This window comes from Manis javanica, chromosome 16 (assembly GCF_040802235.1).
Source record: "Manis javanica isolate MJ-LG chromosome 16, MJ_LKY, whole genome shotgun sequence".
Lineage (NCBI taxonomy): Eukaryota > Metazoa > Chordata > Mammalia > Pholidota > Manidae > Manis > Manis javanica.
In genome coordinates, this window is record NC_133171.1 from 44,093,386 (window position 1) to 44,114,109 (window position 20,724).

The 20,724-nt window shown below is 35.7% G+C and overlaps 1 protein-coding gene across 3 annotated transcripts in view; it reads left to right on the top strand.

The window, feature by feature from the left end:
- The window catches only part of SUPT3H (SPT3 homolog, SAGA and STAGA complex component), a 478,840-nt gene that overhangs the window by 341,119 nt on the left and 116,997 nt on the right, over nucleotides 1-20,724 (top strand). For 2 of the 3 annotated variants that reach the window (XM_037015978.2, XM_037016049.2), the window contains 2 exons: nucleotides 568-658; nucleotides 6,130-6,269. The exons of the other annotated variant lie outside the window; for it this stretch is intronic. In XM_037015978.2, the coding sequence (XP_036871873.1) occupies nucleotides 568-658; nucleotides 6,130-6,269 (231 nt within the window). The remainder of the gene's footprint in view (nucleotides 1-567; nucleotides 659-6,129; nucleotides 6,270-20,724) is intronic. 3 annotated transcript variants of the gene reach the window in all.

Genomic DNA, 20,724 nt, shown 5'->3' on the forward strand with positions numbered 1-20,724 from the left:
CATTCACAAAAATATGTTTCTCAGGTTATAGAATTCCTCCAGAAATATAAAATATAAACCAATTCTTCTAAATGAAAGATTCACAGAGAATTAAAAAAAACATGAAAAGGAGAGTGCTTGGCTTTTTAAAGCAGTTGTTACAAGCTCTTTGTCTGGATGCTTTAAATCACTTTTAAAAATAAAATTTGGTCTTGGATATGTACAAAATTCCCTAAAGTTATATGGTCAGCCTAGTATGGAGAATGTGATATTTATAATCTCCAGAAAGACTTTTTAAAACTTCTTATAAGAAAAAAGAAAAAATCAACAACTATCATGATTTCTGGAGCATCTTGATACTTACAAATGAAAACTGCTTTTAAAATGCTTGTGTTTTAGCTTTTATGTTTCATTTCATGTGTACATTTTTTATTTTGTAGTATTATGCTGAGAATTTGTATGTTTTCCTCAATGATCCTGGGCTACGAGGTTATTAAATTTACCGTAATCATTATCATAATAGTCTTTAATCAGTAAAGTGAATATATGTGTAAGTTTTCTTATGTACTTATTTCATGTTTTTAATAGAAAAAACTTAGAAGACTGCTAAAATATATGTTTTTCCGAGACTACAAATCAAAGATTGTGAAAGGCATAGATGAGGATGATCTTCTGGAAGGTAACCTAAACAAACACTAGACTAAAAACAGTATGATACATGTTTGCTGAACAACACATTTATGCAGTATCAGTGTAGATATGGCCATTAGTGTAAAATATGTGTACTTCCATTAAATAATATAGTTTAGAAATTATCCAAGTATTTAGTCGGCAGTTAAATCTTGTGATTTTCAATGTATATGACACCAAAATACTGTGGTATTTCAGTTATTTCGTTTAATCATAAAACCTACTTTACATCAAAATACCATGAAACTAAGAAAATTATGTTGATTCAAAATATAATTGATTTTAGCAAACAATTTTCTGCCATGAATTATTGTAAGATACCTTAGAAATGGACACAAGGGTTTTTGTTAATTTATTATGAAAAGTATCTAATATGTTTTGTGATATATAATCACCTCATTTTGATGTGTTATTTCTCTGCTGTTTGAAATCTAACAAAAATCCTAACAGAGTAGAAATTTCTCCTTATCTGATTTCCACCTCAATTCCCCATTTTAGAATACTCAGAAAAATTATTAATATTGCAAAAATCCAACAGTGCTAAGCTGAAAATAATTTCTAAATGAAACTTACTGAATCAAAATAATTATGTCGTATATTTTGTGTTGAATATATAGTCACTATATAGTGGTGTTCATTGCTATAGACACACTGATAAATAAAGTGACAACAAACTTTGCTGGATTAAGAATTCAGAAGACTTCAAAACCAACGGAAAAGGTAACAAACTTTGGAAGAAAACTAGTTACATTCATTTACCCTCAACAAATCAGCAAATATGATAGCTATACAAAAAAAAAATATTCTAATCAAGTGTTTAATCAGTATTGCCTATTTAATATTCCTACAAGTCCCATTTAATTCCTGGAAAATACCTTGCCAGATGAATTTAAGTGCTTCCTTCTCTGGACAGCATAAATAATACAGACTCAGCAAAACAGACCGTAATTCAGTCAATCTCACTTAATCTGCTTTCTCTCTGTATGACCTTGAAGGTCAGTTTTCTCATTTTTAAGTCAGAAATTATACCACTTAGCATATGGAGTTCTTCTGAGAGTTCAATATAGTGTATGAAAAACACCCAACATATTCCTGCCACTGAATAAATGATAGTCATTAATACCATGCTTTGAATACCAACAAGCTCAGAGTTGTAAGACTAGTATTCAGTTTTGCTAGTATTCAGTCTTCAATATTATAACAGCATCATATCAATTTGATGCTCTCTCATATTTATTTCAAATCTCCCCTCTTCATTGTCATTTAAATTTTCTAATTTTGTGTGTCTTATATAAATTTTTACAATGGTTGATTTAATTTATAAAATAAAATACTCAGGTAAAATACATCTAATACTGAGGAACAACCTCTAAAATGGCAATGTGAGGGATGTGGTAGGCTCTTTCTCAAAGGAAGCATATTTAACTAGTGAAAACTAAAAATAATGATAATAATTTAACATCTGCAGAAATTTTCCTAAGGGTATAGAGCAAATACAGAAACATATATTCAAGAAAACCTACTAAATCTCATTAGGAACAGTGAATAGTCTGTTGCATTTGAGTCATGACCCGCTCCCATCAACCTTCTCCTCCCCCGCTACCCTGCCACCCCAGCTCATTATGGTAGAAGCCTTATTCTGGGCAAGTGTGTCCAAGAACACTGGGCACCTGATTCTCCTTCTCCCTGTCTAGGGCAATAGTTTCACACCAGGAGGTCAAGGAGGTCAGCATCTCTCATCTCCTCCAGCTCCATACTGCAGAAGTTCTTGTCTAGGCAGGCACAGCTGAAAGGATTGGTGCTTCCACTTACCTTCTATTCATAGGGGAGCTGTACACCAGTCATGGCAGGCTGAGAATATTAGCTCTGATTGCCCCATCCTAGCTTGTGAATAGGGAGTAAAGCTCCACACCATCAGGGACAATCCTAGAAGACAAGGGACTACCATTCCTGCCCAGTTCCCCACTCTTAAATCCAAAAGAGTTTTTACAGAAGAAACTGCCATTGTTCCTGCCCCCAGATCCAGGAGATTGGCACACAAGTTCAGCCAAAGGGGAGGTATATCTTAATGACAGAGAGTTCTGCAGCTCTCCCAACGGAGACTCTTTGGAACAGAGCATATGGACATTTGTAGCTAAAGGTGTTGTAAAAAACAGTGGAGATTCTGTTGATGATGCTGATAGTTCTGTGATACTAGTAACAAGAAGAAAAACAGTGCATCAGCTAAAGAAACAAAGGAAAGGATAGCTAAGAAGAGTACTCCTCGGATCAAAACAAAATTTAAAGGCTGGCAGTACCTTGACTTTGCAAAGGGGCTCAACAGCATTTAGATCAGTCTGGAGCAATTTACGCACAAGAATACTATCAAAAACAGTGGAACAATCAGCCAACAGTTAGTGAAGGCTAACAGCTTGTGTGATACCAACAGAACCAGATCAACTAGAAACTTAATGGAGAGATCAAGAAAAATGACAATGAAAGAGAATCTGACTAAAACCATAGTCATGCCTGGTGATTAAGGAGACCATTTGCATGATCAAGGCTGTGAATTCTGAGGAGCAACAACTGAGGCTGTATGCTGTGAGAGAAAGAGATTTTATTGAATTCGTCCAGCCAAGTCACTAAACATATAATAATAAATAAGCAAACATAAACATAAATAAGCAAAAGTGGCAACAAGCCCCAGGAAGGGGAGGAAACTATTATCTAGAGTTGTTACAGTATATTATCTAAAATGCCCATTTTCAACAACAAAAAAACACTAGACATATAAAGAAACAGGTATGTGTGATCCATAAAAGGGGGGAAAAAGCAGACAACACAGACTGCTTTAGAGGAGCCGCAGATGTTGGCCATGGCAGACAGGAACTTCAAAGTAGCTATTATAAATATGTTCAGAGAACTAAAGGAACCATGTTTAAAGAACAAAAGGAAATTGTGATTACAGTGTCTCAAAAAATAGAAAATATCAATTAAGAGACAGAAATTTTAAAAAGAAACAAATAGAAATTCTGGAGTTGAGAAGTACAGTGACCAAGATGAAAAATTTAGTAGAAGAGCTCAATGGTAGCTTTGTACTAACAGAAGAAAAAAATCAGTGAACTTGAAGACAGACCATTAAATATTATGCAAGCTAAAGAACAAAGATAAAAGAATGAAGAAAAGTTAGCAGGGCTTCAGAGAAATATGAGCACCATTAACTGCATCAGCATATGCATAATGGGACTACCAGAAGAAAAGGAAAGAGAAGAAGGAGAAAAAAATGCTCAAAGAAATACTGATATAAAATTTCCCAACTTTGATAAAAATTATTAATCTACACATCCAAGCAGCTGAACAAGCTTCAAGCAGGATAAACACATAGAGACCCCCACAGACACATTCGAGTAGAAATGTTGGAGGACAAAGGCAAAGAGAAAATTATGAAAGCCACAAGATAAAAGTACCTCATCACATACAGCAGAACCCCAACAATATTAACAGCTGCCTTCTCATTAACAATGTAGGTCAGATCAGATAGCAGTGGGATGACACCCAAATTGCTGAAAGAAAAGAACTGTTAACCAAGAACCGTATCCAGCAAGACTATCTTTCAAAATGCAAGAATGTTCTCAGATAAACAAAAACTAAGGGAGTTTCTTGCTAATATACCCATATAAAAAGAAGTTTTTCAGGCTGAAAGGAGGTTATACCAGAAATAATTTGGATATACACACACACACACACACACACATACAAAAACCAAAGAGCACCTATCCTATAAGGGTAATTATCAAATGTAAGAGACAATATAAATTGCGTATTTCTTTTCCCATCTTCTATTATTCTCTCAACTGCTTTAAAAAGCACTTGTATAAAACTATATGTATATTCAGGACTAGAAGGCTGGTTTAAATTTAGGTAACAATTGGTGTAATACATTATATTAATAAGAATAAAGGACAAAAACCACGTGATTATCTCAATAAATGTAGAGAAATCATTTGAAAAAAAAATCCAAATCCATTGTGTATATAATGTAAAGATAGATAATGCAACATATTTGACAGTAACAACGTAACTAGATGGTTACAAAGCTGCATTGGAGCAAGGATGACGCAAGATGGTTGCTGAAATTACAAAAAGAAATGAAAAGAAACAAATGGTAAATAAAATGGTTAATTTAACCAATTCTGTGTTTACTTTCTCTCCTATAAAGACACAAACTACTGAAGAAATTAAAGATCTAGGTAGATCTATGGCAAGTAAAGAGTTTGAATTAGTAATTTTAATCTTTCCCCGAAGAAAAACCCAGATCCAGATGACTTCAATGAAGTCATCCACCAAGTGTTTAAGGAACAATTAGTACCAGTCCTTTCCCAACTCATTCTACAAGGCCAGTGTTACACTGATAGAAAAACCAGACAAACACATCACAAGTTTTACACTACAGACTAATATTTTTTTGACTATAGATGTAAAAATATTCAACAGAATACTAGTAAACTGAATCCTGCAATATCTAAAAAGGATTATCCACCATGACCAAATGGGATTCATCTCAGGAACAGAAGGCTGGTTTAAATTTAGAAAACAATTGGTGTAATACATCATATTAATAAAAATAAAGGACAAAAAAACATGATTATCTCAATAAATGTAGAGAAATCATTTGAAAAAATCTAGCAGTCTTTCATGAGAGGAACACTCAACAAACCAGGAAGGAAAGAAAACTTTCAACCTGATAAAGGTCATTGCTGTGAACTAAGTGTTTGTGTCCCCTAAAATTCGTATGTTCAAGCCTAATCCCCACTGTGATAGTATTTTGAGGTACAGCCTTTGGAAAATAATTATGACATGAAGGATGAGCCTTCATGGATGGGATTAGTGCCCTTCTAAGTTAGAAGAGACACAGGAGAGCTTCCTTTTGTTCTCTGCTCTCTGCCATGTGAGGGCACAGGAAGAGGCACACCCTCATCAGATACCAGGTCTGCCAGATTTTAAAGAAATATGACAGTTTTCTCTCTGACAAGAAAAAAGAGAAAAATCTCATCCCTTTAGGTTTCAAATATACTAGCCACAGTAATGTACATAATATTCTCTTCTTTTAATTTAATGTCTCAATCCTGATGTTATATCTTCATTTTTATTTAATTTCTTAGTCTTATTATAGCAGGATTATTTTTCCAAATCTGAGAGTCTTTCCTTTTTTTTGTATGGAGTTTTAATCAACCCATTCCCACTTATTGCGGTAATGAATAATTTGGTTTTATTCTCTCAATCTTACTTATGACATAAATAAATTATTTAATTCTGCATTACTTATGCTTTTATTTTAGGTGGAAGGATTCTCCTTTTAAGGAGTATTTTGAGAGAATTCCATTTCTGAATTTCGTATGCAGTATTCATTACATGTAATGACTGGTGCCGATATAAACCTATTAAGCATGTTTCTTTTTTCCTTCCCTTATCTTTATGAAGACAAATTGAGTGGCAACAGTAATGTGAACAGTAGACAAAAAACTGCCCAAGACTTTCTTAACTCTATTGACCAAACAGGAGAACTCTTGGCAATGTTTGAAGATGATGAAATTGATGAAGTTAAACAAGAAAGAATGGAGGTGCAGTACATTCTTACCTTTTACAGTTATAGAATAACCATTGCAATGTCTATGCTATTTATGTTCTTTAGCTGTTGTCTGAAATGCCCATGTCCGTGTTTTCATGTCTGAAGGCAGCATTATGCAGTGGGATATCCTGGAGACAGTGTCAAATCCTGCTTTCCGAGTTCACTTTGGGAGACAACTTCAGTTTTGTTTCTGTTTCCTCCTTTGACTATGAGTAGATTTCCCTAAACTCCCTTCTGGATGTCACTTGTACTGATATTATTTTCCATAAAAGGTAATTATAAATCAAATATTATTTATTTTTATTCCAAATCATCCAGTTATCTCTGTGGGCAAAGGTGATCCTAACTGCTTTTGTGTTGGCGTCTGGTATGAAGAGCTATTTTTCAGGCTGTATTTGCAGGCTGTGGATGAACTCACTAGCTGAGGTAGTATCCAGGCAATTACATGCTTTATGTCACTTTAACAGAAAGTTATTGACATGTGTTTGGATTCCTGAATATGTTTTAACAATGACTGTGAGAATTATATGCCTTTTATCTACTTTACCTATCTATTCATAAAATTATTGTTTCCTTAAATATTTCTGGAAAAATAACAGTAGTGATTTCATTTGAGCACCTTCCAAAAAATACAAGACATTATTCTTAATCATTCTTATTATTCTTTTATACATTTAAAAAAATCTCCATTTTACCTTTCTCTTTAAATTGGGGTAGAGAGGTAATTGCAGATCATGCCAAGTGCCTGCTAGTCTCTTGCTAAATGTATTCTAAAATGTAATTATTTCATGTTAAATGTTGAAGGAAGTCCAATAGACAAACATGCATTATAAACTTTAACAACCTTCTTTAAAGAATTAGTATGCTTAGATCATGAACTTTGATCTAAAGGCAATGTTCTCCTTAGGTATCAATTACCTTAGAAATCTGTGGTGATCTTGGTTTGGGACAACTGCAAATGGTTTTAGTTCAACTTTGCCTTGGGCCAGAAACATTCTAAGTTGTCCAAAGCAGATGATAAACATATATTTCTGATGTCACTATGGCCTAAACAGGATATGATTGCTTAGTGGCGTGGTTTCACTTATGGTGCATTACACAGAGAACAAATATTGTTTCTGCTTTTTTAAAAAATACTTGTATATTATACAAATGGACATTAAGAAAGATTCATTAAGGAAGGACTCTGCATAAAACATCAGTGAAGTTAAACAGGTAGCTTTTCAATATTGATGGAAAATCTCTGACAACTAAGCCCATTGCCTGAAAGGACATTCCACAATGAAGGAGAAGAGAGAAAATGGAACACATTGTGATACTGAGCTCATAATAGCAGGCTACTTACTGTAGGCCTAGAAAAATGATGAGTCAGTAAGGCGCAAGTTAAAGTCAATAAGATATGTGAAAATGCAAGATGGAAGCAGCTTGGGAACTTATGAGGTTTATATACCTCATCCCTGAAGTGATATTATGTATTACATATATAACTAAATAATAAAAGATCAATAGTTAGTAAAAATAGTTACATTGACAGCTTCATCTATACAATAAAAATTAGATCGGCAGTTTCTCTAAGCTTTATATCACAACTAAAATCTCAAACCAAGATAACGAAAAGTAGTTTTGAGATTCTACTCATCCAAATAACAAGAGTTTTTAACTGAATAAAAAATGCTGAACTTGTAGATATAACTGTAGACAGTAGAAAGTGGAACCATTAAGACATAGGCCTTGCCTGCTTCTAATTTGACAGGTTATAGTTTCAAGCATAACCACAACTGTGGCAGTCCATATGAAACCACTTTGGACTCACAGACTGCAATCTCTTGCTTTTAAAGTGCAGTAGAATAATCAGTCCTGGCATCACTCAATGATTTAATTTTTTCTCTAAGCATCACTTATGGTTGCAGAAACTTGGTTTACTACCTTCTCCCTGAGAATGTATGAAAATGGTATAGACCCACCAGCAAAGCTTATTACTGTTTTTCTTTCTATTTTAATTCATTTTACATGTAATTTAGAAGAGAAAAAAATTATAGACATAAAGACTCATTTGGGACTCTGGCTTTTTCTCAAAACATTGAACAAACCTACAGAAAATTGAGTGCCTTCCTGCTGATTTCTGTGTGATCCCAGCTTTATGTTTCTCTCATAATTTACTTCATTGCTAATAAGTATTATGTGATGTGAAATACAGCAATGTCTGAAGTTTTCCATCCACTTCTACTTGTTAGTCTATCATCTGGATAGTTAACTAAACCTTACCCTTGTTATTTTTCTCCAGCACCAAATTCTTAACACTTGGGTATATGTATAATAGAGATCTATGATCCATGATTTCCGAAGATCCTTCTAAATTATCAAAGAAAGCTTAAATAGTGTTCAGAACTGCTTGAATGTATTTGAGGGACTAGGAAAGAGAAGCAGAGAAATGGTAAGCATAATAAAACATATAATTACTCACAACTTCCCTCCAACCACCACCCAGAATGACAGTGTGTTTTACTGTTGATCCTATTTCTTACATTCTAGTTTCTTGAGATCTAATTAATTAAATGTGTCTGTGTCGATCAAAGTCCAAAAAGTGTCACTCAAAGCAGCAAATAGCTTTGAGTTTTCTTAACGCATTAACTGTGTTTGCTCACAGGAAGGGCCTTGCTGAAGACCCAGCTGCTCTGCTGTGAAGGAACCTGAGCAGCTCAGGTTTATCACAAGTCAAGTGAAATATCTAGTCTGATAAACCACTAGGTTTGTTAAGGGGATGTAAACAATGAATGCTTAAAAAAATTGGGTGAACTCTACCTCTGACTAATCCTCAAATTGATAAAGGTAAAATAAGAGAGCAGACATTAGGTATGAACAGAGAGAACAGCCTTTAAACAAATTAGGGTGCCAGAAATCCCCAGTGATTGTTTACCTTGTGTTTACTTTTCAGTCAGAGTCCTAATGCTGGAATCTAGAGAGAAACAGAGTAAAACACATAGAATTTAAGGCAGCATAAAAAGTTTTTAATTGGCTCAAAATTGAGTAAGATCTCAGGTGGCTGTCTGAATTTAACCTAAAGCAAATGGCCATAAATTTTAAAATACAAAGCTTTTGATTAAGGCTGAATTATCAGAGAAATCAGGTATATCCTTCAGTTATGCCCCAATGAGGTTATGATCCCTGGGGGTTTTGAGTCCCAATGTTACAGTTTTTGGAGTTAAATACACTGGAAAATTCCTTGAAGAAGCCAGAGAGATGGGTGGCTATAGAAATTCTCCAGCTTCTGTTTTTGAAGTATGTTCTCTCTATTGTGTTTCTTCCCTACTTGTGATATTTTTAATTATAGAAAAGTAAAATAAAATGCCTTTAAGACCAAGAGTTAAAAATATCATCTTAGATAAAATCTATCATAAAAGAAAAAAGCTAATCCCACTAAGATAAATGATTACAAATACCAAAAAAAAAATTGAAAAGATTAAGATAAAAACTGAAACCCAAAAATGTTTAAATTTTAAATGTATATGGAATTAAGAAGTACAGAATTTAATACACTAGTGTATATATTTACATAAATCCATGCTATATACAAATATGCATACATTTACATTATACATTATACATTTACATTATACATATATAAACTATGCCCATATACATGTGTCCTGTATCCACAAGAATAGAAATACAATTTTACTAGATTTTTTAAAATCTAAGAGAAAAAAAACTATCAGAGGTATATCAGACAGATTCAAATGCTAGTGGCCACAAAGTTAGTTCAGAAAAAAGAGAATTCAAGGGGAAAAGTTTTAAAATGGGCAAAGAGGAAGTTTTGAAATGGGCAAAAGTCAGTAATTTTATGTTACTTAATGATGCCACCTATAATGAGCATAGTAAATACAGTATTAATCATCAAGTTCCAGAAAATTGAAGCATACCAAGCAAAAGCATCCTGTAGTATGGGGCGAGATCAGAGAAATGCATCTATTGTGGACTAGAACACGCTGTTCTTGGTATTTAACAGATTGACTTAGGGGAAAATTTTAATAATGAAAATTCAAGTTCATGTAATAGATGCATGTAAAATATTTTTTAAATGAGCAGCAGTTTTAAAATCCTACCAGATAGCTCCAAGAATTCCATCGTGATCTTTAGGAAAGTTGATGAGGAGAGGATTGGTGGGGCTCTAGCCTGCATCCACCCCCCATTCCTTCTTCAACCAGTAGAACTTTGATTTTATATGATAAAGCCATATTTCATCAACAAAAATGAAAATCATTATAAAACACCACTGTTCAATTGCCCATGAGGAATCTTTCTCACACACAAATACATAGTCAACAAATTCCAAACTGTACAAATTTATAGAATACATTATCTTAACAGAGTAAAGAAAGAAAAACTTAAAGTAAGAACAGAGGTTAAACAAACAAAACCCTGATTGAAAATGTAGAAAGAAAACAAACCAGCCAACCAGAGGAACAACTAATGGACCAGCACAAATAAATTAAAATTTGCTGCTACAAACTACTGAGATATTTAATAAGTATGGACAAAGCTGTATTCAAGATGGTGGCAATTTATTAGCTTTTAAGCCTTCCATTATTAAATCGAGAAAAATGAAAATAAGACATTTAACAAAAATTAAAACTTTGCATCAAAATGAACAGAAAGCAGGAAAAATGAAAATGTACAAATAAAAGCATAAAGTTAGAAAACAAATAATAGAATTATCAATTTAAGAAATTCTTTGCAAAAATAAGAACGAATAGTGGAATGAATCTATGACAAATCTAAGAAAAACAAAAAAGCTGCTAAAAATTAGCAGTACGTAAGGATATAGCCATAGACTGGAGAAATTAATTCTCATATAATTCTGTACTAGTAAATATTTGTAAATCTGATGAAATGGGTATCTTCCTAAAAATATAGAAATGATTAGTTTTAATCAACAGAAAGTATAAAAGGTGGATAAATCAGTAACCTTGAAAGAAATGCTAAATGTTTTTAAAGAATTATGTCCTCAAGTTTTTGAACCCAAACCAATTTATGGGAGAGCTCTTTTAAGCATTCATAAAACAGGTCATTATTATATTATTTAATCTATCTCAGAGCATAGAAAAAAAGAACAACTTACAAAATATAATATAATCTTCCTTACGAATATGGGTGCAGCAATCTTAAAATATTTGCAATTTGAATGTGGTAGTATATATAATGAGGAATATATATCAGGACTGAAATAGGATTTTTTTCATGTATTCAAGTATGCTTCAAGAGTAGAAAATATACTACTATTATATGCCAAATAACTGTGTCAGGACAGAATATCCATATCATTGTTTTAGCAGATGTTAGAAGGACCTTTGACAAAATTCACTTCCTATATTCTTCTTAGAAATTCTCTGTAAACTAGAAATAAGAAAGTACTTCCATATCATGATAAGAAGTATCCCACTTAAATGAACAGACGTTATAGTTTTTTAAATATTAACAGAGTTTCATTACATTCTAGAATGTCCAATGTTATCACTTTAATTTGCCAGAGTTCAGGGAGCTCAAGTCAGTGCAATAAAAAGCATACCTATTGGTGGGAGACAAAAATTATCATTTTGTACATACAGATAAAATCACTTTTTATTAGGTTGTCCTTGAGAATCACTCTAAAAATTATTAGAACCAGTTAAAGTCTCCATTAAATCATATAGATACTTAAAAAATCAGTAGTTTCCTCCATATTTCAGTAATAGTAAGTAAAAATGAGGAGGAAGACAATCTCAATGAAAATAATACAAGAAAAAAATTTGGAGATATATCTCAAATTAAATGAGAGAGAAGTATGGAAGTAATATTTAATAATGTACTGAGATATGAGGAGTGTATACATGAAGAAACATGTTCCTGGTTACAAAGATGACATTATAAATGTCCCAGTTGTTCCCAAATTATTTTATTAGTTTATTACAATTTTAACAAAAATCTCAGCATAATATTTTATAAACTATAAAATAATAGAATTTATTTGAAATTATGAAAATGCAAAGATAGCAAATAAATTTTCACCAAAGAAGAGTAGAGGACAGAGTTCAATTTATGCTGCCAGTTATAACATTCATAAACTATCATCATCAAAACTGTGTTGCTGACTTAAAATCCAGCAAGCATACTAATGAATAGAATAAATAACATAATTAAATATTGAAAACAATTTAGTCACAATAACGGTAGCTTTAGAGGTCAGTGGGAGAAAGATGCCAAATCATTGGATAACTATTTGGGAAGAAAATAGTAAAGATAACACCTAACCTGTACTTCTATCAGAATAAATTCCAGGCCATTTAAAGAATTAGGTACAAAAAAGCAAAAAACATTTTTAAAAAATAGAAATAAACGCAGGTAAATATCAGTTTGGGATGTGGAAGGACTTTCTAGGCTTTTGTTTTCCAAACAAGATTTTCAAGAAATACTATCCCCCAAATGTTACAGGTGTACATGGGTGGCAGTAAATGGGAGAAGTGATCTATTTTCAAATGTATTTGTAAAAATGTAAGAAATTTAAGAGGTTTCTTTTAGGACTTTTCAGAGGCCTTTGAATGCAAATATACTGAATTTATCAAGAGAGGAAATACAATCTATTAAAATCTTCTGAGAGTATACTCAGAGCCCAGTTTGAGAGAAAAAAAAAATCACAAAGGAAATGACTTAAATTATATAGCATAAAAATCACATAACTTCTGTATGTCAGAAAAACAAAGACAAAATTAAAGGGTAAGCTAATTAAAAATATGACAAAATAATGTCTTTTTATTTATTTAGATAGTTATTTATTTAGATAACATCCCAGTAGAACTGGCAAAGGATGTGAGTAGACAAATCACAGAAGAAATAAAAATAACTGAACACATACAAAATACCTGCTTACTTGTAATGAACCAATGCCATTTTTGTTTATAAAATGGCCAAGAGTAAGGTGGTATTGGGTATACATTAACCATTGATAGAAATGAAGATTGAGAAAAAACAAATTCTTTTTAAAATACCAGTTAGAAGCATTAAAAGTTTCATTCATATACTTCAATCCAGTAAACCCCCAAGTGGTAATTTCTCTTTAAGACCTTAATCTTAAATTTTGATTATATGCATATTCATATACACAAGGCTGTTCACCTCAATGTTATTTTTAAGAGTAGAAATGGGTCTAGGGAATCCTATTTACCCAGTGATAAGGGCATGTATGTATATATTCCCACATACATAGAATTAAAACTGGAAGGAAATACAGTAACATGCTAACCAACAGTGGCTGTCATCAGATCATGAGATTACAAGTGAATATGTAAATTTATGCAGTTTTCATTTTATGTATTGTTTGTTATGTTTCTTCATCTTCAATTGATTTCCTTTATTCTGCAGTTTCTCTTTTCATTTTTGTTTCCATCAGAAGCATTTAGTTTTTACATAATGCTACAGGTTATGCTTTATGAAGCAAATGAAATAGGCTCACATTATGTAATTGAGGAGTAGGAGACTATAACCCTGCACAGTGTCATACAGATTCTGCCCTGAGCTGTAATAAATGATGAGCTAAGTTGAAAATAGTTAACATTTTTGCTTTTGATTGCAATGAACAAAAAGCGCATCTAATTGAATGGAATGGTTAGGAAATGTACTGGTTCAGGTAAACAATCACAGGTAGATTTGGCTTCAAGCAAGGTTTGATATTGAGGTTCACAAAAGGTTGTTGCATGTGTAGCTCCATTTCCCTATAATTCTCTTTTTCTTACACTTTTCTGTTTTTGTTGGCCTGGACTGACTAACCTCACAGGAGCAGTACTGCTACAGAAGTTCCAGGTCCTGACAGAGAGAGAATGCCTTTGTCCCAAGATTTACTCCGAAAATGCTTAGGTCACAAGATTTCCTGAAATCTGTGCCCACATAGGAGCTTGTAGAATGATATGTTCTGATAGGACTAGAGGGTGCAGTCAGCCTCTCACAAAAGCATGGATCCCTGGAGCTCTAGGAAGGAATGGACGCTGGAAAAGCAACCACAAAGGTCCTTAAGTGTAAAGGACCTCTACACCATGACAGTAAGAACTAAGAGTGGTGCCTTATAACCTGTTCTCTCTGCTCAGAGTTCTAGGAAGTTTTCTCTTAGAAATAGCTTGATAGAATGAGTGAAAATCATTTTCTTTGGTTCAGGCAAATCACCTAGCCATCCTTCCACTCTAATTCATTCACCATTTACCGTCCTGAGGTAATGACTATAAAAAAAGACAAAATATGCTTTCTGCCCTTAGAGTCCTGTAGTAATAACTGGCAAATCAAAAGATAACTAAGTACTGTGTTAAGGGGAATACAAGCTCAATAAATAGTTGCTATTCTCATTGCTATATTTGGTCTTAAATTTTGAACCTTCTAGCAGATCATTGGTTGTGTGATGGAGCCATATTTTTTCTATTTCATTTCCTATTTCACTTAAATTGAGTTTTTCCTGAGGTAAAGCACATTATCTTGAAGAAATTGTTAAGACTAACCTCAGGCCCAGAGAATCAGCTTCCCTGTGGTTTGCTGCAGAGGGCACAAAATAAAATAGAACTATGGTACATTTTTTTTTGGTATCATTAATCTACAATTACATGAAGAACATTATGTTTACTAGGCTCCCCCCTTTACCAAGTCCCCCCATACCCCTTCATAGTCATTGTCCATCAGCATAGTAAGATGCTATAAAATTACCACTTGTCTTCTCTGTGTTGAAGAGCATGCCCCCTACCCCCCCACGCACACATTATACATGCTAATTGTAATGCCACCTTTCTTTTTCCCCGCCATTATCCCTCCCTTCCCACCCATTCTTCCCAGTCCCTTTCCCTTTGGTAACTGTTAGTCCATTCGTGGGTTCTGTGAGTCTGCTACTGTTTTGTTCCTTCAGTTTTCCTTTGCTCTTATACTCCACATATGAGTGAAATCATTTGGTAGTTGTCTTTCTCTGCCTGGCTTATTTCACTGAGCATAATACCTTCTAGCTCCATCCATGTTGTTGCAAATGGTAAGATTTGTTTTCTTCTGATGGCTGAATAGTATTCCATTGTGTATATGTACCACATCTTCTTTACCCATTCATCTACTGATGGACATTTAGGTTGCTTCCATTTCTTGGCTATTGTAAATAGTGCTGCAATAAACATAGGGGTGCATCTGTCTTTTTCAAACTGGGCTGCTGCATTCTTAGGGTAAATTCCTAGAAGTGGAATTCCTGGGTCAAATGGTATTTCTATTTTGAGAATTCTGAGGAACCTCCATACTGCTTTCCACAATGGTTGAACTAATTTACATTCCCACGAGCAGTGTAGGAGGGTTCCCCTTTCTCCACACCCACACCAACATTTGTTGTTGTCTTTTGGATGGTGGCGATCCTTACTGGTTTGAGGTGATATCTCATTGTGGTTTTAATTTGCATTTCTCTGATGACAAGCGATGTGGAGCATCTTTTCATGTGTCTGTTGGCCATCTGAATTTCTTCCTTAGAGAACTGTCTATTCAGCTCCTCTGCCCATTTTTTAATTGGATTATTTGCTTTTTGTTTGTTGAGGTGTGTGAGCTCTTTATATATTTTGGATGTCAACCCTTTATTGGATCTGCAATTTATGAATATATTCTCCCATACTGTAGGATGCCTTTTTCTTCTATTGATGTTGTCCTTTGCTGTACAGAAGCTTTGCAGCTTGATATAGTCCCACCTGTTCATTTTTGCTTTTGTTTCCCTTGCCCCGGGAGATATGTTCATGAAGAGGTCACTCATGTTTATGTCCATGAAACTTTTGCCTATTTTTTTTTCTAAGAGTTTTATGGTTTCATAACTTACATTCAGGTCTTTGATCCATTTGGAGTTTACTTTTGTGTATGGGATTAGACAGTGATCCAGCTTCATTCTCTTACATGTAGCTGTCCAGTTTTGCCAACATCATCTGTTGAAGGACTGTCATTTCCCCATTGTATGTCCATGTCTCCTTTATCGTATGTTAATTGACCACATATTTTTGGGTTAATGTTTGGAGTCTCTTCTATTCCACTGGTCTGTGGCTCTGTTCTTGTGCCAGTACCAAATTATCTTGATTACTGTGGCTTTGTAGTAGATCCCCCCCACTTTATTTTTCCTTCTCAGGATTGCTTTGGTTATTCGGGGTCTTTGGTGGTTCCATATGAATTTTTGAACTATTTGTTCCAGTTCATTGAAGAATGCTGTTGGTAATTTGATAGGGATTGCATCGAATCTGTATATTGCTTTGGGCAGGATGGCCATTTTGACGATATTAATTCTTCCTAGCCAGGAGCATGGGATGAGTTTCCATTTGTTAGTATCCTCTTTAATTTCTCTTAAGAGTGTCTTGTAGTTTTCAGGGTTTAGGTCTTTCACTTCCTTGGTTAGGTTTATTCCTAGGTATTTTATTCTTTTTGATGCTGTTGTGAATGGAATTGTTTTCCTGATTTCTCTTTCTATTAGTTCATTGTTAGTGTATAGGAAAGCCACAGATTTCTGTGTGTTAATTTTGTATCCTGCAACTTTGCTGAATTCCAATATTAGTTCTAGTAGTTTTGGAGTGGAGTCTTTAGGGTTTTTTATGTACAGTATCATGTCATCTGCAAATAGTGACAATTTAACTTCTTCTTTACCAATCTGGATTCCTTGTATTTCTTTGTTTTGTATGATTGCCGTGGCTAGGACCTCCAGTACTATGTTGAATAGCAGTGGGGAGAGTGGGCATCCCTCTCTTGTTCCCAATCTCAGAGGAAAAGCTTTCAGCCTCTTGTTCAGTATGATGTTAGCTGTGTGTTTATCATATATGGCCTTTATTATGTTGAGGTACTTGTCCTCTATACCCATTTTGTTGAGAGTTTTTATCATGAATGGATGTTGAATTTTGTCGAATGCTTTTTCAGCACCTATGGAGATAATCATGTGGTTTTTGTCCTTCTTTTTGTTGATGTGGTGGATGATGTTGATGGATTTTCAAATGTTGTACCATCCTTGTATCCTGGGATGAATCCCCACTTGGTAATGGTGTATGATCCTTTTGATGTATTTTTGAATTTGGTTTGCTAATATTTTGTTGAGTATTTTTTCATCTATGTTCATCAGGGATATTGGTCTGTAATTTTCTTTTTTGGTGGAGTCTTTGCCTGGTTTTGGTATTAGGGTGATGTTGGCTTCGTAGAATGAGTTTGGGAGTATTCCCTCCTCTTCTATTTTTTGGAAATATTTAAGGAGAATGGGTATTATGTCTTCCCTGTATATCTGATAAAATTCCGAGGTGAATCCATCTGGCCCGGGGGTTTTGTTCTTTGATAGTTTGATTACCGGTTCAATTTCGTTGCTGGTAATTGGTCTGTTTAGATTTTCTGTTTCTCTCTGGGTCAGTCTTGGAAGGTTGTGTTTTTCTATGAAGTTGTCCATTTCTCTGTTTTATTCTTCTCAGTTTTATTTATTTCTTCTCTGATCTTTATTATGTCCCTCCTTCTGCTGCCTTGGCCTCATTTGTTCTTCTTTTTCCAATTTTGATAATTGTGACATTAGACTATTCATTTGGGATTGTTGTCCCTTCTTTAAATATGCCTGGATTGCTATATACTTTCCTTTTAAGACTGCTTTCGCTGCACCCCACAGAAGTTGGGGCTTTGTGTTGTTGTTGTTTTCATTTGTTTCCATATATTCTGGATCTCCATTTTAATTTGGTCGTTGATCCATTGATTATTTAGGAGCATGTTGTTAAGCCTCCATATGTTTATGAGCCTTTTTGCTTTCTTTGTACAATTTATTTCTAGTTTTATACCTTTGTGGTCTGAAAAGTTGGTTGGTAGGATCTCAATCTTTTTGAATTTACTGAGGCTCTTTTTGTGGCCTAGTATGTGGTCTGTTCTGGAGAATGTTCCATGTGCACTTGAGAAGAATGTGTATCCTGTTGCCTTTGGATGTAGAGTTCTATAGATGTCTATTAGGTCCATCTGTTCTAGTGTGTTGTTCAGTGCCTCTGTGTCCTTACTTATTTTCTGTCTGGTGTATCTGTCCTTTGGAGTGAGTGGTGTATTGAAGTCTCCCAAAATGAATGCATTGCATTCTATTTCCTCCTTTAAGTCTGTTAGTATTTGTCTCACATATGTTGGTGCTCCTGTATTGGGTGCATCTATATTTATAATGGTTATATCCTCTTGTTGGACTGAGCCCTTTATCATTATGTAATGTCCTTCTTTATCTCTTGTTACTTTCTTTGTTTTGAAGTCTATTTTGTATGATACTAGTACTGCAACACCTGCTTTTTTCTACCTGTTGTTTGCATGAAATATCTTTTTCCATCCCTTGACTTTTAATCTGTGCATGTCTTTGGGTTTGAAGTGAGTCTCTCGTAAGCAGCATATAGATGGGTCTTGCTTTTTTATCCATTCTGTTACTCTGTGTCTTTTGATTGGTGCATTCAGTCCATTTACATTTAGGGTGATTATTGAAAGATATGTACTTATTGCCATTGCAGGCTTTAGATTTGTGGTTACCAGAGGTTCAAGGTTAGCTTGTTTACTACCTTACTGTCTGACCTCACTCACTTATTGAGCTGTTATAAACACAGTCTGATGATTATTTCTTTCCCTTATTTTTCCTCCTCCTCCATTCTTCATATGTTGGGTGTTTTGTTCTGTGCTCTTTTTAGGAGTGCTCCCATCAAGAGCAGTCCCTCTAAGATACCCTGTAGAGGTGGTTTGTGGGAACAAATTCTGTCAACTTTTGCTTGTCTGGGAATTGTTTAATCCCTCCTTCATATTTAAATGATAATTGTGGTGGATACAGTATCCTTGGTTCAAGGCCCTCCTGTTTCATTGCATTAAATATATCATGCCATTCTCTTCTGGCCTGTAAGGTTTCTGTTGAGAAGTCTGATGATAGCCTGATGGGTTTTCCTTTGTAGGTGACCTTTTTACTCTCTCTGGCTGCCTTTAATACTCTGTCTTTGTCCTTGCTCTTTGCCAGTTTAATTATTATGTGTCTTGGTGTTGTCCTCTTTGGGTCCCTTCTGTTGGGAGTTCTGTGTGCTTCCATGGTCTGAGCAACTATTTCCTCCGCCAGTTTGGGGAAGTTCTCAGCAATTATTTCTTCAAAGATACTTTCTATCCCTGTTTCTCTCTCTTTTTCTTCTGGTACCCCTATAATGCAGATATTGTTCCTTTTGGATTGGTCACACAGTTCTCTTAATATTGTTTCATTTCTGGAGATCCTTTTATCTCCCTCTGCATCAGCTTCTGTGCGTTCCTGTTCTCTGGTTTCTATTCCATTAATGGCCTCTTGCATCCCATCCATTCTGCTTTTAAGTCCTTCCAGAGATTGTTTTATTTCTGTAGTCTCCTTCTGTACTTGCTCCTTTAGCTCTTGCATATTTCTCTACAGATCCATCAACATGTTTATGATTTTTATTTTGAATTCTTTTTCAGGAGCACTGGTCAGGTCTGTCTCTGCAGATCCTCTCCTAGGGATTGTCTGGACTCTTTTGGACTGAACTAAATTTTTCTGCCTTTTCATGGTGATAGTGGTGGCTGTAGGCAGGTTGCGGGTGTATCAGCTGGGAGAAGAAAGTCCTTTCCTGCTTGGTGGATCCCTTGCCCTTCTGCGCTGCCTGTGTCGGTTACCCGCACTCCTGGAGCAGCCACCAGATTAATTCCCTGGGGGTAGTGGCAGGCACGCTGAGTGGGCTCCTCCACGCTAGCGGCACCCCTGCCAGGCAGTGTGTACCAGCAGCGGCCTTTGGGTCTGGCCCAGGTGGCTGTGCATCGGACTGGGATTCTGGTTGACTGCTAGGAGCGCGGCTACTTCTGGTATGCTCCTCTGCTGCCAACTCCCACTGGCCTCTCCTGGGCCCCTCTGGTGCCACCTCCACTGGCGCACACGGGCCTCTCCCATGCCCCTCCTACACTGTCACCAGTACACGCGGGCCACTCCCAGGCCACTTGGTTGCCACTGCCGCGGGCTTGTGCAGGCCTCTCCCAGACCCCTCTGGCGTCGCAGGTGCCGGTGCGTGCAGGCCACTCAGTCACCACCACCGCAGGCTTGCGTGGGCCTCTCCTGGGTCCCTCTGGCACCACGGTTGCGGCACACATGGGCTGCTCCTGGGCCGCTCGGTTGACACTGCGGCTAGCTCGCTCGGGCTGCTTCTGGTCCCCTCTGGCACTGCCGGTGCTCATGGGCCACTCCCAGTTCCCTCTAGCACCACCGCCCCCAGCACGCGCTGCCGCTCTCCCACTACTGGGCCAGTGTGTTGGGGTCCATGCCAGTTGGGGAAACAACTGGCAGGCCGCTTAGTGCCATGAGGGGCTTCAGAGCTGTGCTGTTGCCCAGAGGGTTAGAGCACCTAAAGTTCCCCGGGATTCCCAGCTGCTGGCTAATTGTGCCGGGATGACTTCATCCAGCTGTGGGGTCCCTGTCT